The sequence below is a fragment of the Mesoplodon mirus genome (genome assembly GCF_964341445.2).
Source record: "Mesoplodon mirus genome assembly, chromosome: X".
NCBI lineage: Eukaryota > Metazoa > Chordata > Mammalia > Artiodactyla > Ziphiidae > Mesoplodon > Mesoplodon mirus.
The window spans coordinates 44,054,324-44,070,890 of record NC_138981.1 but is presented as its reverse complement, the minus strand read 5'-3'; the positions used below and the strand labels follow the sequence as shown (position 1 = coordinate 44,070,890).

Here is a 16,567-nt window from a genome sequence, read left to right as displayed (position 1 = left end):
AAACAGACTGAGTAACCAAAACAACACGTGAGAGCCTGTATGAGCACGAAAGTGCCATAGAGATTGTCAGGGACCGTGCGTAGGTAAGGAACTTCACTGTAAGTAAGCAGGTGACTCAGCGTTTGGGAGATGGCTTGTGCGTGAAACTGTTCACGCAAGGCTGTTGGAGCAACTAAAGTAATGGGAGTGCATGTGTGAGAGGTTGATGGTATGAGAGAAAATGGCTGTGAGGCCAGATGGGTGCCTGAGACGAAAGATACCAGAATACGCGATTGTGTGTATGAAAACCGTTCCTGCGAGACTAAACTAGTGAAGACTGTGTGAGAGACTGAGGAAATGTGGCCGCAACTGGAAGAGTGTGAGAGGCTGTAATTGTGTGTGTGTGTGTGTGTGTGTGTGTACGTGTGTGGGTGTATACCTGAGCCTAGTGGCAGATTGATTTGCAGTTACTACTACAGTCTAGCCCACAGGTTCAGGGACTCTGAAAGTGTAAGAAAATGATGGTGAGACTGAGTGAGTGAAAGTGAGCTAGAGACCACCTCACTGTCAGTGAGAGGCGATAAGTAAAAAAGAAGGAAGTCAGTGCCGCCGGAGAGAAAACTGATGACTGAGCAGCATGTGAGAGTGTGAAACGTTTCATGAGAGACTAAACCAGAGACTACATGCTGGTGAAAAACAGAAAATGGAACAGAGTAAATGAGACACAGAGACCGTGCGATCAGTGTGGGTGAGAAACCGATGAGGCTGTAACTGTGTCTGAGGGTACACAATATGCTGGCTGGATGCAGCAGATGATGGTGTAAACGACTAAGATGGGCCATGAGAGGCTCTGTGTGTGAGACTTACTGAGAGCCTAGTAACATTGGTGAATTAGTGACAACAGGATGTCAGAGGCTGAGTGAGGGCAAGTGACCGTGACACTGATTGGGTGACTGAGAGTGAGAAAACAAGTGACAGAGTGTCTGAGAAACTGTGTGTCTGTGTAAAACTGCAAGAGACTTTAATTTAAAGGCTGTAGAGCAAGGACTGGACACGTTGGAAGCTGCTTGCGAAGAAATATGAGACTAGGCGACTAAGACGGTGTCTGAGACGCTGTGGGATTGTGTATGCATGTGAAACTCTTAGCATAGTGACTCTGGGTGTGCAGAATGGGTGTGAGTGTGAAGAGGGGAGAGAAAGAGTGATTGTGGGTGTGGGTGTGTGCACGAGAAACTTCCAGAGAGAGCAGTGGTGGCTATAAATCACTAACCATTTGTGTATGTGAGAAAATGACGGCCTGGGTGAGCGGTGGAAACATCCTATCAAAAGGCGTGACTGTGTGGGTGTGCAAAACTGACCCGTGAGGGTAACTGTGGTCTTGGCCGAAGGAGACCATAGTAAGACTGGGGGCCAATGACAGTAAACGACTCCCTGAGTGGCTGGGAGAGGCTGTGCATTTGAGTATGTATGTAAGCTTGTTTGTAAGAGACTATAGTAGAGACTGTAAATTCAGAAGTGTGTGTGTAAATATGTAAAAAAAAGAAAAAATGACTGAGGCTGAATTCGTGTGTGAGAGCCCATGGATGGAATGTGCCAGGCCTAGGGGAAAGCCCTCTTCCATCTGTCCTCTTCCTCCTCAGGCCCCTGGGCTGGCTTCGCCCAGTTCTCCAAAACGTGAAATGCTGGAGTTCGCCGGGGCTTTGCCTGGGCTTCCCTTCCCTCTTCTCATGAGCCAAGCCCTCTCCAGGTGGTCTGGTCCAGTCCCGGCACTTGAGGCACTACTTCTCCCTGCCGTGATGCTCGCATTTTTACCTCCAATCCAGATTATTCATCTTCACGCTTATCAGAATCTTTAAAGCTCTGTTTATTGCATTTATTTACTCATTCAGCAGAGGTTTATTGAGCACCTACTGTTTGCTGGTGCCCATCCAGGACCTCCAGACACAGCAGTTAACAAACCAGACACAAATCCCTGCCTTTGTGGAGCTGGCATTTTAGTGAGGACAACAGACAAATACATCATATTAGGTGGTGTTGCAGTGATTACATGAGATAAGACTCAGTCTTTGTTTAAATAAGAAATCTGCAGTCATTTTATTGCCCAAACGTGTAGGAGAAGATGAAAGTGGTGACAGTCCTCTTCCCAAGGGAATCCAGTGAGTAGGTATACAGTTTAGGAACAAAGGAAGTATCGATTATAACATTATTACCAGGGCAACAGGTGATTAGATAAAGCAGCCAACCAGAATTACAGGTTTCTTGGGGAGTTTGTTTTCATAGGATAACAGCACTGATGTCTGAAGTCCTAGAAGCATAACAAGACCCCTCTGTTCAAAGCACACTTTCAAAGACAGGCTTATGTTATCAGGAAACAGTACATCTGTAACGGATACGAATGTCAACACACCTTATCACTCGTAAAGCAAGACCAGTGTTCTTGAGGAAGTTCTGTTTTAATGCCTGACCAAATCAAATCCTTCAACCTTGTTTTAATTTGCAGAATGGTGTTCCTCCTTGGATGCAGGGGAAATGAGACATTGCCTTCCTAATTCTTAGACTCCTTTTTGTTGATTAAAAAGATTCCTGTTTTTAAAGCAGGCTCTGGAGTTTCACTCATTAGGACTTACTTTTAAAAAAAAGGCTCTGTGAAGCATGGAAAATGGGCTGCATTGGAACTAATTATTAAGAGAAGGATTATGAAGAAAAATTTTTCTACATGAGATCCACAAAGAAAAGTAAAGGGTCAGGAACTAGAATGATGGATCTTAAAGTGTGGTCCCTGACCAGCAGGATCAGTGTCACCTGGGACGTTGTTAGAAATTCACATTCTTTTTTTTTTTTTTTTTTTGGCGGTACACGGGCCTCTCACTGTTGTGGCCTCTCCCGTTGCGGAGCACAGGCTCCGGACGCGCAGGCTCAGCGGCCATGGCTCACGGGCCTAGCCGCTCCACGGCATGTGGGATCTTCCCAGACCAGGGCACGAACCCGTGTCCCCTGCATCGGCAGGCGGACTCTCAACCACTGTGCCACAAGGGAAGCCCAGAAATTCACATTCTTGAGCCCCACCCCGGACCTACAGAATCAGAATCTGGGGTGGGGCTGGCAATCTGGATTCAACAAACCTTCCAGATGATTCTGATACACATACAGGTTTGAGAGCCACTGGGCTAGAGAATGAGAGGTGCCCTACAAAAAGCTGAGGAAGGCTTCTGTGAGGGAGGTGACATTTATTGTCTGCCTCTTTTAGAGCATAAATCCCTTGAGGGCCAGGATTTAGGGCTGTCTTGTCTGTTCCAGGCAAATGCCCAGAAACAACTGGCACCCAATAGTTGCTCAGTAGATGTTGCATCAGTGTATTTAACAAACAGCACCTGCTGTATACCAGGCACTGGGCTAAGGACTTTTAAAAATCTTAACTCCCAATCTTCGCAACATGCCCTACGATGTAGGCTGTGTATGGGGTGGGGCGGGGTGGCAGGTATTACCTACCCAAGATACTTGATGGAACATGGCCAAGCCAACTATCCCCTTCTTCGGGCCCTGAGGGTGTCCCCAGCTGGCCCCTGGGGCAGTGGATATACCCAGTTCAGTGCTTCTGAATTCTCCTCCCCATACCCTTGCCACTTCCCCTTCTCACTTCCCTTGTGCTGACCTCCCCTCCACATTGCTGACCACAAAGAACCTCACTTTTAGGAAAGCGGAGGGTGGTGGTGAAGTCAGGATGGAGGACGAAGTAGTTACCTCGATGCCCGCTCCACCCCATGAGGGACACGCTGAGCATGCCACGCTCACTTCACCCTTGTTCAACACCCCCCCCATGAGGTTGGCCCTGTCATTGTGGTAGAGGGCGTGCATTTCACAGGTGGAGAAACTGAGGCTCAGAGGTTCAAGTGACTTGCTCAAGGTCACAGCGAGGGAGTTCAATCTTGCTTCCAACTTCCAGGCTCCACTTCCCCCTCAGTGAGAATTTGTCCAAAGAGCATTGATTGAGTGCCACTGGGCTGCTGGGCGGGGCCTGGGGTGCTGGGGACACAGTGGCAAACAAAACAGGACCCAGCGTGAGGCAGGAAGTAGGGAGGGGAGAGGAGAAGAGGAAGCTCAGGGACAGAGGTGGCAAGGGAGAGGTCGGAGCTGAAGAGACCTGCACGATACCCTCCCCTCCCCGCCATCCCCTATCACCCCCGCTAACCTTCACCCTCCTAGTTCCTCCTGCCCCTGGTTCCTCTTTCCCACTGACTCTAGGAACAGATCAGCCCACATAAAGCCGGGCCTCCTTTCTGGCGGGACTGCAGTACAGTGCCCAACATGCCCACCCGAGGGCAGGCCCATCTGTTACTGCTGCTACTGCTGCCGCCGCTGTTGCTCATCCCCCCAGCCACAGGTGAGTGGGTGGGGGCCCGGCTGGCCCCCAGGGGTGCCTGGGCCCCCCCACACCCCTGACCGTGCTCCCCCGCCCCGTTACAGGCTCAGACCCTGTACTCTGCTTCACCCAGTATGAAGAATCCACGGGCAAGTGCAAGGGCCTCCTTGGGGGAGGTGTCAGCACGGAAGACTGCTGTCTTAATGCTGACTACGCCTTCCAGGAGCCCGGCAGCAAGCTCTGTATGGCGTGCAGGTTAGGGGGAGCCTGGGGTTTGAGGGGGGCAGAAAGGACTGTCTGCGGGGCAACCCAGAACTTGGGCTCTGGCCTTCTCTGAGATTCTCAAGCGTGGCTCCAAGGCCCTGATCGTGACCATGGCTCCGGGTCTCTCAGCCTCGGCTCTGTGGACATTTGGGGCCAGAAAATTCTTTGTTGTGAGGGCTGACCTGTGCATTGCAGGATGTTTTGTAGCATCCCTGGCCTCCCACTAGATGCCAGTAGCAACTTGCAACAACTAAAATGTCTCCAGACAGGTAAAAATCATCCCGAGTTGAGAACTGCCATGGCTTACATGTATTGAGCGCTTCCTGCATACCAGAAGCATTGTGGGTGGGGTGCAGCTCAGGTATTTCTGAAGGTAGCTCAAGTCCCCAGATGGTGATGACAGCTCATACGGAGCACTTACTGTATACAGACACATTTCTGGAAGGGGAGAGTTTGGGCAATTCTGAGGGCAGCTGCAGGTCCCTAATTATAACGACACTTCATATTCATTGAGCACTTCCAGCATACCAGATGCATTGCAGAGGTTGGGGGTAGCCAGAGGATTTCTGAGGGTATCTCTAGTCTCCTAATCGTGATGCCAGCTTACGTGTACTGAGCCCTCTCTGTATGTCAGACATATTTTCTAACTCTTTACTATGTATATCCCAAATACACCATGGGGATGGGGAGCTTGGGGATTTTTGAAGGCAGCTCTGGGCCCCTAGTCTCAACAGGTCCCATCTGTTTAGCGTTATGCTGTGCAGGGGCTTGGATCTGGGGTATTTCTGATGGGGTCTCTGAGCTCATTGGGATGATGGCTCCTATTTATTATGCACTTCCTGTTTGCCTGCTACCGTGCATGGCTGTGGCCTGATAGGCTTCTGACAGCAGTTCTGGTCCCTAGTCCTTGCACTTGGTTACCGCGTGCCTGGCACTGTCCTTGGGGGACTTCAAAGGGTAACTCCAGGTTCCTGATCGTGAAGGTAAATGATATTTAGGTATTTGCTGTGTGCCCACCTCCTCCCCAACATCACTAAGAGGTAGATACTCTCATCACTCCATTCCTCATACGTTTATCCCGCACCCCTGTCTGTGCCTACCCACACTCTGTGGTCCCATACACCATCCTTGTCAGAGCGTGCCAGGATGGGACATGTGCTTCTCTCTTCAGGCTCCCACAGTGGTCAGCGTGGTCCAAGTGGGCCCCCTGCTCAGTGACCTGCACAGAGGGCTCCCAGCTGCGGCACCGGCGCTGCATAGGCTGGGGTGGGCAATGCCCCGAGAAGGTGGAGCCTGGGACCCCCCAGTGGCAGCTGCAGGCGTGTGAGGACAAGCCGTGCTGTCCTGGTGAGGAGGAGCAGCAAGGCGGGCGAGCACTGTCAGTTACCCGGCACTGGGAACTATCAGGGCAGAAGCCCTGAGGCGGGGAGTGTGCTTCATGTTTGTGAGGTCGAGGAGGAGGCCGGCGTGGCTGGAGGAGAGTGGTGGCAGGGGAGGTCAGAGGGGGACTGATCCCTGTGGGCCACAGTGAGGATGTTGGCTTTTACTCTGAGTGATGTAGTGATGGCGGAAAAACATGATCTGACTTGGGTTGTGACAGATCCCTCTCGCTGTCAGGACGACAGACTGTATGTGGTGAGTAGTGAAGCAAAGGGACCACTGTGAAGGCTACTGCACTAGTCCAGATGAGCAATGATGGTGGGCCAGGTGTGTCAGAAACAATGGGCACAGGATTAGCTGATGTGGGATACATGAGGAAGCCTGGACCCCTGAATGACACCACCACCTCCATCTTGTCCCCCTCTTTTCTCTCCCACAGAGATGGGCGGTTGGTCCAACTGGGGGCCCTGGGCATCTTGCTCTGTCACCTGCTCTAAAGGGACCCGGATTCGTCGTCGAGCATGTGATCGCCCCACCCCCAAGTGTGGGGGCCACTGCCCAGGAGAGGCACAGGAGTCAGAGGCCTGTGACACCAAACAGGTCTGCCCCAGTGAGTGAGGGCAACCACAGGGCAATGATGTGGGCACCCAGGGTGGGTCTGGGGGTTACAGCAGGGAACTTCCAGGGCGGGAGGCCTTCAGCATGCATGACCACACTCGGCATCTCCCCACCCCCACCCCATCACAGCACACGGGGCCTGGGCTGCTTGGGGCCCCTGGGGCCCCTGCTCAGGCACCTGCCACAGTGGACCCAAGGCATCTGAGGAGAGACGAAGCCGCACATGCTCTGCACCTGAGCCCTCCACGCAGCCTCCCGGGAATCCCTGCCCAGGGTCATCCTCTGAGCAGCGGGCCTGCACCGGCCTGCCACCCTGCCCAGGTACTCGGGGATGAGACCTCTAACACTCTGCTCTTTATTTAGGCACAGATGCTCTGCCATTTCAAGGGACAGCGATCTGAGACCATGTGACCATGGAGCTCTTCGTTTGGGGGCAGTCCGTCTCAAGGGTCTAGGGGCTGAGGGGGGCGATTGAGGTGGCCTTTCTCCTCACTCCTGTCTCCCCCAACAGTGGCTGGTGGCTGGGGGCCATGGGGTTCTGTGAGCCCCTGCCCTGTGACCTGCGGCCTGGGTCAGACCCGGGAACAACGGACATGTGATCACCCCGTGCCCCAGCACGGGGGCCCCTTCTGTGTCGGTGATGCCACCCGGACCCACATCTGCAACACGGCTGTGCACTGCCCTGGTCAGTACCCCAAGATGCACCATTTCCATGCATAAGCCCCCCCACCCATCTCTGCTGCCCAGTTTCCTCTGTTAATGCCTTGTTCCTGTCTCTAATTCCTCCATTCCTGGCTCCGATGCCTTGGTTCCAACTCTGATCCCCCTTTCCCACATCTGATCATTCCCACCCCGTCTCCCAGCCCCCATTCCTCCCTCTGAAGCCCCTTACTGGCTCCTTTCTTTGGTGCAAGCCCAGCTGCCCCTGTCTCTGCAGTGAACGGACAGTGGGAGCTCTGGGGGGAGTGGAGCATCTGCATCCGCCGGAGCATAAAACACATCAGCTGCCAGGAGATCCCAGGCCAGCAGACCCGCTCCAGGCTCTGCAAGGGCCGCAAGTTTGACGGACAGCGATGTCGCGGGGAACAACAGGATATCCGGCACTGCTACAACATCCAGCGCTGCCCCTGTAAGTGGCCCCAGAGACCATGCTGTGAGGGTGCGGCAGCCCGTGCAGGGACAGGGGCTTTCTGACTCTCTGCCGCACACCGCGTGTCCCTGCAGCCTGCCTCTCATCACCCCACCAAGACCTCTAATTCTGACTCGGGAACCCCTCCCCTCCTGGCAGGGAAAGGCTCCTGGTCGGAGTGGAGTACCTGGGGGCTGTGCATGCCTCCGTGTGGACCCAACCCCATCCGCACCCGCCAGCGCCTCTGCAAGGCCACGCTCCCCAAATTCTCGTGAGTGAGGGGGCAGTGTGCCTTGGAAGGGGTCTTGATATTGATATGTCAGCAGTCAGGGTGGGAGAGTTGGCCACTCCCAACCAGGGCTTCCACCACTGGGTCCATAGGTGCCTGTCTGGCCGAGTGCCATCCCCCAGCTGTAGGAAGAGGGGAGAAACTAAAGAAGAAGCTGAGAAAGAGGATGTTGAGGGGAGAATCAGTAGCCTCCGTGCCCTTCAGTGACTCATTCAGTCACTCAGCCATTCTCCCATTCACTCCGTCCTTCCTGTGTCCATGTGCTCTAGCCCCTGAGTTACCCAAGCTTTGACTTGCTCATTCAGTCACGCATGCCTCCATTCACCTTCTCATTCCCTCAGTCACCCGTGCCCCAAAGCACTCTAAGGCCTTTTTGGCAACAACAGTTGCAGACACACAGAACTTATTGAGCACTTATTGTGTACCCGACATGACTCTGAGCACTTTACCTGAATCAACTCATTTATCCTTACTCAGCCCAGTGAGGTGGGTATTCCTGGTATTCCCATTTTTCAGATGAAGAAAACTGGGGTACACGGGAGATAAAGAAATTGCCCAATATCTCACAGGTTAAAAATAAATAGTGTTGGGCACACAGTAGGCACTCAATAAGAGTTTGTTGAATGCATTCTTGCCTTCCCTGAGCTTCTCGCCTTCATCCCCCGCCCCTAACGCACCAGGCCCACCGTTACCATGGTCGAAGGTCAGGGTGAGAAGAATGTGACCTTTTGGGGGAAACCGTCGGCATTGTGCGATGTGCTGCAAGGGCAGAAGGTGGTGGTGGAGGAGAAACGGCCATGTCTACACGCGCCTCCCTGCGAAGAACCCTGAGGATGAGAAGCTCTAACATCTCTCTCTTCCACTCTGACCCCCTGACCTCTCAGACTTCAATAAACCAGCCTCTTCCCCAGGAGTGGGGCCATGGCATCTTTTAGGCCAAAGAGCGCAGCACAGGCAAAGTCGCAGTGGCCTGTGGTGGAAAACAGTATTTTCCACCGTGGCCACGGTGTGACAGGAGTGAAGGCGAGTGTCCGTTCCTGCTGTAGCCCTGATGTCTGCCCCCCTTCCCCGCAGTGCCCCGGGTCCCCCAGCACGTCCCTCTGCAGAGTCCCGATTTACGAATTACGGGCTTCCTGATTGGCTACCCTCCCTGGCAGGCACTTTCTGATTGGTCGGAGTGCTTGTTTTCCATCTCCCCGCTCCTAAAGCTCCCTCCGCTGGCGGATTCCGCGTCATCCGGCAATGAGGCCTGGCAGGGGTTGGCGCCGCACGGAGCGAACACCTGCACCCACCCACTCCCAACAGCCCAGCTCCAACGCTGCAATCAGCGGCGACAAATAGCTCCCGCGAGGCGGGGGGCGGACCGAGGAAGTGCCTACGAGGTGCTTTGAGCCGGGACAGGGGCAAAGAGAAGCTAGAGTCAGCATCTGCCAGGAGGAGCCCCCCAAGACACTCAGACACATTCCTTTAGCGTTTGTTCATTCATTCAACACTTATTAGCATCTACTGTATACTAGAGCTAAGTCTGGGCATCGGGTGGAGGAGGGCTGGTAGAAGGGGAGGACATCTAAGCAAGGGAACAGACTAGAATGGGTGATCCTTTCATTCGAACATTTTATTCAACACTTACCAACGCCTACTGTATACTAACAATAGCGCTGGGCATCATGGGGGATGGGGAAGAAGAGTCAGAGCCGTATGTGTCTCCACAGTGAAGGGAACAAACCCAGGCTGTGTGCCTGGTAGTGTTTTAAGACTTGCCATAGCATGAATTCATTTAATCCACAATGAACATATGAGGTTAATATTATTATCCTCATTTTACCAAGGAGGAAACAGGCACAGATAGGTAGTGGGCTGGACATTTTTGAAACACCATGTCAGGAGCAGAGTTTAGGACTTTGTCCTGTGAGTGGAGGGGCACCTCTGTGTGGGAGGCTTCGGATGGGAAATCTGTGGCACCCGGAGACGGTCAGGGTGCTCACTTCTCTGGGTCAATTTTCCCTTGTGTAAAATGGGTCAATTGATGGATTGGGGTGAAGATGAAATCGATGGATATTCGGTTATCTTGGAAGGAATGAGCCTAAGTGAGAGGTTCCAGTGCTACTGCCAGGGTATGAGAAAAATATGTGTGCGTTATGAGGCACATATCTCTGTGAATGTGTGATATGCAGACCTATGGGTCTGTGCAGGAATTAAGGATGTATTGAGTGTATGTGGAGTGTGTGTGAAGTTACAACCGTGTGCACATAACAATGTGTAAGTTATAGGAGTGTGGGTGTGTATGCATGCTCATGAAAGTGGCGTGAATATGTATGTGTGAGTTATAAACATGGGTACAATACTGATTACGAACATACGTCAAGTGTGTGTGTTTCAGAGTCACTGCTCACCAATGCACAACAAAGAAGCACATTCTTGGAGCCCCTTCTGTATGTGCCTTCCTGTTGGAGAAGATGAAGCCAGTACAGAGGAGCCTTACCTCTGCCTCAGGGAGTTGAGACACTCCTGGGGTGAGGGTCGGGGGAATCTTCGTTCTTCTGCAAAACAGTCTACAAAAAAATTAATTTCTGGAAAATGAGCCACCTGGAGAAAGGGAATGACATTGGGGGACATGAGTACTAGGAACCTGGCAATGGGGCTACTGGGAAGAGGTAGACTGGAGACAGATTCCTAAGGAGCCCAACTTCTCACTCTCAGAGGAGCCAGAAAGATCTGTAGACCTGCAGCTGCTCCCATCCCCCAGAGAGGGCACCACGGGCCCAGCAGAGCTTGTTTGCTTGTGTTACTGAGCAAAAACTGGGGAGCACATACTTCAAAGTGTTGGGAGAGGGCTTCCCTGGTGGCGCAGTGGTTGAGAGTCCGCCTGCCGATGCAGGGGACACGGGTTCGTGCCCCGGTCTGGGAGGATCCCACATGCCGCGGAGCGGCTGGGCCCGTGAGCCATGGCCGCTGAGCCTGTGCATCCGGAGCCTGTGCTCCGCAACAGGAGAGGCCACAGCAGTGAGAGGCCCACGTACCGCAAAAAAAAAAAAAAAAAAAAAAAAAAAATGTTGGGAGATACCCAATTTCTGGAGAGTTCCCCATTTGGGGAACACTGGGATATGGGATGCCAGAGAGGGCATCCATGAGAGGGGGAAGGAATGGCCAAAGCAGAGGCCTGCAGGTGGACTGAAGCTGGCTGCGATGGAGGAGGGAACAGAGATAGTGGACTGCAAGAGCCTAAGGGAAGAGGGGACTTCCTGGAGAACTAGGCCAAAGATGATCCTTGAGAGAGAGAGAAGGAAAGGACATTCCTGGCAGAAGTCACAGCACTCCCCCACCCCCACCCTCTTAGAGTCGGGTTGGGTGATCATTTTTACAGATGAGGAAGCCAAGTTTCAGAGGCCGGTAAGTTACTTTCTCAAGAGTATAGTGGAGGCCCAGTTTGAACCCAGGCTCTCTGACTCCAGACCTCACACCATGACCTTGTTTAAACAGGCCAAAGATTTAATGAATGAAGAATGTACAAATGAATAAGTGGATGATTCACTTGAAAATCCTGATGGCACAAGGGACTCCACATCTGCCTACTTCTTGCCGTATCTCCTTCCACCTCACTTGGTCCACCATTATCGCTCACCATGGCCCACAAGGCCCTGCTCCATCTGGTCCCTGCTAACCTCTCTGACCCCATCTCCTGCCACAATCTCCCTCACTCACTTTGTTCCAGCCACACTGACACCTCTTTCTGGCACATTCGTAAAAGAAAAAAACAAATGTATGGATCACAAAGTGAACATGACCCTTTGGGAATGAATTGGAGTTCGTGGATTCCATCTGTAAAATGGAAATCACATTACCCGCCCCGTAGTATTGTAGTGAGGGTTGGGTACAATCGGTCAACAAATGATTATTTTTAAATGGATTTGTGTTCTCATTGTAGTCAGGATCTTACAGGAGCTTCCACAGCCCACCTCTGCCTAACCTACAAGGATCATTTGCTCATGTGGCAAACACTATTTGGCACCTACAGTTTGCATACCCTAGGATGGGTCTGCCTCTGTCTGTGGAAAGTTCTCTGGTGCAGGGAAAGATGGCCTTGGGCACTGACAATGCCAGATGGTTATCGTGGTTTTTGACTGTGTCCAGGGCAAACGGATGGGGATCTATAGGCCAACTGTGTGTGTAGGGGGGTGAGGTGAGGTGGGGAAGTGAACACACATCAAGGCTAGAGCTTCAGGAAATGTGTCTGTGTGGAGATCTAGGTTTGTCCATGATTGTCTGTGGGTGTGTTTTGTCTGGGTGCGCATGCTCATGTGAGTTTCCCTGGGTCTCCGTGTGTCCGAGTGGTGCCTGTGTGCGTGTGTAGGCGTATTTGCGTTTATGTATGCATGCATGTCCATGACTGTTACCCTGGGCTTATGTGTGTCTGTATAGATACCTGGATCGGCGTGTTCTCTCTCTGCACATGCCTCCGTATGTTTCCTTACTTCGTGTGTGTCTATGTTTCTCCACATATGTGGCATTCCCTGTGTGCCTCCAGCCCCCCCCCCCAGCGCAAGGGTATGTACTCCCCACAAGTGTCCACGTCCCCCTGTCTGATGCTGTCTACACCACCCACGCATGCATCTCTCTGCCTAGCTGAGCCTATGTGGACGTGGGAAACTGATCTCGTGGAGTAGTGCGTGTGACCCCCAACCCTCGCCGTGAGGGGGTTATTTCCCTACTTTTGAGTCTCCGGGTGTTCCCACCCCCCGCAAATGCCTCCTGTGGTGATTATCAACACTGGAATCCGAGTATCTGCGGAGGGTCCTGCGTGTGAGTGCGAGTGCGTGGGAAGACCAGGATGAGGCGGGGTGGGGGGCTTGCCTGACGCACCCACCCGGACCCTCCGGACAAACACCCACCCCACCCCCACTCCCCAAATTGCGCATCCCCAATCGGAGGCGGGGGAGGGGAGACAGGATGCGGCGTGGCGCTTGCGCAATGACGCCTTCAGCACCGCGGACAGTGCCTTCGCCCCCGCCTGCCGGCGCGCGCCACCGCCACCCCAGCCCTGAAGGAGCGCTGACGTCACTCACCGCTGCTCCGCAAACTCCCCTTCCCAGTCGCCTTGGTCGCGTCCGCGCCGCCACCGGCCCAGCCGGACTGCACCACGCGGGGCGCGAAAGAGGGGGTCACGGGCGCGACCATCCGCGCTGCGGCGGCGGCGGCGACTCAGCGCTGCCTCAGTCTGCAGCGGGCAGCGGAAGAGTCGCGTCGTGCCTGAGAGCACAGCTGTGCTCCTGGGCCCCGCGCGGTCCGCCCCCGCGGTCCTGACCAGACTGCTCCTAGGACCCCCTGCCCCGCGTCGCAGCCATGAACTACCTGCGGCGCCGCCTGTCGGACAGCAACTTCATGGCCAATCTGCCAAATGGGTACATGACAGACCTGCAGCGCCCGCAGCCGCCCCCGCCGCCGCCCGCTGCCCCCAGCCCGGGAGCCACGCCCGGTCCTGCGACCGCCACTGCTGAGAGGGCCTCATCGGCAGCCCCCGTGGCCTCTCCGGCTGCCCCTAGCCCCGGGTCCTCGGGGGGCGGTGGCTTCTTCTCGTCGCTGTCTAATGCGGTCAAGCAGACCACGGCGGCCGCGGCCGCCACCTTCAGCGAGCAAGTGGGCGGCGGCTCTGGGGGCGCAGGCCGTGGGGGCGCCGCCGCCAGGGTGCTGCTGGTAATCGACGAGCCCCACACCGACTGGTAAGCCACTGCTGCGGACGTCCCCCCGCGGTTCTGGGTCCCCAGATCGTTCCATCATGAGCAATTATCGAGCGCCGCTTGTGTGCCCTGTGCCTGGCCCCCTCGCCCAAACCCTTTTCCTTTAAATTATTATGCGAAGCGCTTCATGTGTGCCCCGCCCTTGCCTCCCCCCTCCCCCCACCCAGACCCTCTAGATCCATACAGGGAGCAGTTATCGGGCGCCTGCTGTGTGCCTTCTTCCCAAAAGCCTTGACTTCAGTATATCCTGTGAGCAATCAGGAGCCTGATGTGCCCTGCACCCCCAACCCGTGCCCAAAGGTCTTGTCCTCTAATGGATCTTGTGAGCATTTATCAAGTACCTGGAGTGTGCCTCATTGGGGGCCCTTCCTCAAGGCCTTTGGCTTACGTGAATTTTGTGAACATTCGTTGAGAGCTTGATATGTGTCTTGTCCCCCTCGGTCCTTGCCCTAAGGCCTTCTCTGATCTTGTGAGCATGTATCCAGAGTGCGCTATGTGCCCGCACCCCAGCCCTCACCTCAAAAACCTTTTAAACTACTCACTAAACATTGATTGAGTGCCTGCTGTGTATCCCATCCCAGATTCTCGCCCAAAGCGTTGCCTTTAATGGATCCTGTGAGCCTTTATTGAATGCCTTCTGTGTGCCCCAACTCAGTCCCCCTCTCTAAGAACCTATTTCTCCAAAGGATCTAGGAAGCATTTATTAAGTGCCTGGTGTATGCCCCACCCCCAAGCCCCTTCCTCAAACATATTTTCCTCAAATGAGTTGTATGAGCATTTTTGAACCTTCTGTGTGGGGCTCATCTTCAGACTCTCTGCTCCAAATCCTTTTCCTACAACGGATCTAGAAAGCATTCATTTGAGTAATTCCCTTATCCCCTATTCTCAAGCTGCTTCTTCAAAGACCTTTCCTTTGGTGGACCCACTTAGCATTTATCAACTGCCTGATCTAAAGGTGTGAGCCTTCTCTAAAGGCTCTTTCCTTCAGTGTATTCAGCAAGCATTTATTGAGTGCCTGCTGTTTACCTCGCCCCAGACCCTTTCCCCAATGCCTTTTCCTCCAGTGGCTTCAGTCTGTATATATTGAGCACCATCTGCATGACCCAACCTTAGACCTTCTCCATAAAGGCCTTTGCCTTCAATTAATAGTGATCATATATCTGCACTTACTATGTGCACCGTTTCACTCTTTCTTTCCAAAGACCTTTTTAAAAAATCACTCCTGGAGCATTTGTGGCACACCCACTGTGTGCCTGATTCTGTGCCTTCTCCGTAAAAGCCTTTCCTCCCAAGAATGGAGAATCAAGCTTACATAAATCAAGTTACTGTATCCCCATTCCCCTTCCCCCAAAGACTTTTCCTCCAATGGATCCAGTGATGATATGCCCATCTCTAGCCAACCCCCTTCCCCAAAGACCTTTTCTTTTAATGGATCCAGTGAGCATTTAGTCATTGTCTGCCAGGTGCTCGATTCTAAATCACCTTCCCCGAAGGCCTTTTCCTCTAATAGCTCCTGTGAGCATTGATGGAGTGCCTTCTGTGTGTTCTATAGTCACACCTCCTCCCCAAAGTGCCTTTCTTCCAGTGGGTCCAGTGAGCACGTATGCAGTACCTGTCGTGTGTAGGAAGTAGATTCCCCTTCTTTACTCCTAGGATAACCTGTGCCAATCATAAAGCCTCTCCCCAGGGTCCTTTCCTTCAATGAATCTAGAACCAAATTTAGAAGGGTTACCCTTTTCCCACTCCCTTCAGTATCACCAGGATCCCCTCTCCCAATCTTAAGTCTATACCCCAAAGGGCCTTTTTTTCTATTTAAGCCAGTAAACACTTACTGAGCACCTACTATATAAGAGCCATTCGCAACTTCCTCTTGCCAAGCTTGGAAGTCCCTTCCCTTGTCTCAAGAGCTCTCTCTCCAGGGGTCTCTTTCAGCCTGAATTTATTGAGTACCAGCTCTTTACTGGTTAGTCACCCCTCTCCCCAGGAGCCCTTACCCAGAAGCCTTTGTCTCTATTCAGAGCTCTCTCTATTTATTCATTCTACAGATATTTATTGCACACTTTCCATGTGTAAGAGTATGGGAGGCATCTACTAAGCACTACTATATACTAGGATGAACCCTCCTCAGTTCCCTTTCCTTCTAATCCCAACCACCAGCTGTATTCTCCATACTTTCTCCTCCACTCAGCCCCACCAATCTTTTAATGAACACTTGCTGTATGCTACTGAGAGCCCCATATTCAGTGCCTCTTCTCCCCCTCCTATAGCCCTAACTCCCCCTTCAACAATCTCCATCCTGCCTTTCACATGACACAATCGAAAGCTCATGATGTGTACCTACTGTTTTCTGGCTAGGTTCCCTCCCCCACATAGTAGCCATCTTCCCAACTGCCCTTTTCCCCCAATTAATCCAAAAAGCATTTATCATTCTTTTACTGTGTCCTGTTCAAACAACGACATTCCCCTCGCTGCAGCAGACTCCTCCACTCTCTTCTCCCTCAATCCATAAAGCATTTATTGAACACATGTTGTAATTCCTTCACTAGCACCCACTCACACAGATGCCATCTTCCTGGCTAAATTTGATCTATCGAAGTCAACAAACCTTAATGAAGCCCCTGCTGTGTATTGGTAACTACCCTCCTTTAGACTTCCCTTCTTCACTTCGACCCTCCAGGCAGGTCCTTTGCTGACTTTTCCTTCGTTCCATCAAGCATTTATTAATTATCTACCGACTACTGACAAGACCCCTCCCCTTTCCATAATCACAACTCCAGTGTTTTCCACTTTTTTCTTCTAACTTGTCTAGCGAG

At 52.8% G+C, this 16,567-nt stretch overlaps 2 protein-coding genes across 3 annotated transcripts in view; both read left to right on the top strand.

The window, feature by feature from the left end:
- The first annotated feature begins 4,266 nt into the window (after positions 1-4,266).
- CFP (complement factor properdin) lies at positions 4,267-8,932 on the top strand. The gene is made up of 9 exons (XM_082610537.1): positions 4,267-4,360; positions 4,444-4,594; positions 5,775-5,950; positions 6,423-6,593; positions 6,731-6,922; positions 7,113-7,286; positions 7,539-7,730; positions 7,890-8,001; positions 8,700-8,932. Exons 1-9 carry the CDS (start codon positions 4,285-4,287, stop codon positions 8,848-8,850), a joined length of 1,395 nt encoding a protein of 464 aa, XP_082466663.1. The 5' UTR covers positions 4,267-4,284; the 3' UTR covers positions 8,851-8,932.
- A 4,321-nt stretch (positions 8,933-13,253) lies between these two features.
- The window catches only part of SYN1 (synapsin I), a 43,640-nt gene continuing 40,326 nt past the window's right edge, over positions 13,254-16,567 (top strand). For both annotated transcript variants that reach the window (XM_082609063.1, XM_082609062.1), the window contains exon 1: positions 13,254-13,736. In XM_082609063.1, the coding sequence (XP_082465189.1) occupies positions 13,360-13,736 (377 nt within the window). In that variant the 5' untranslated portion in view covers positions 13,254-13,359. The remainder of the gene's footprint in view (positions 13,737-16,567) is intronic.

Bases quoted from the DNA above. Each gene is read 5' to 3' on its own strand.
- CFP (XM_082610537.1), top strand. From the start codon at position 4,285: ATGCCCACCCGAGGGCAGGCCCATCTGTTACTGCTGCTACTGCTGCCG. The intron at 6,923-7,112 runs GTACTCGGGGAT...CTCCCCCAACAG, and splicing joins CGGCCTGCCACCCTGCCCAG to TGGCTGGTGGCTGGGGGCCA. The intron at 7,731-7,889 runs GTAAGTGGCCCC...CCCTCCTGGCAG, and splicing joins CAACATCCAGCGCTGCCCCT to GGAAAGGCTCCTGGTCGGAG.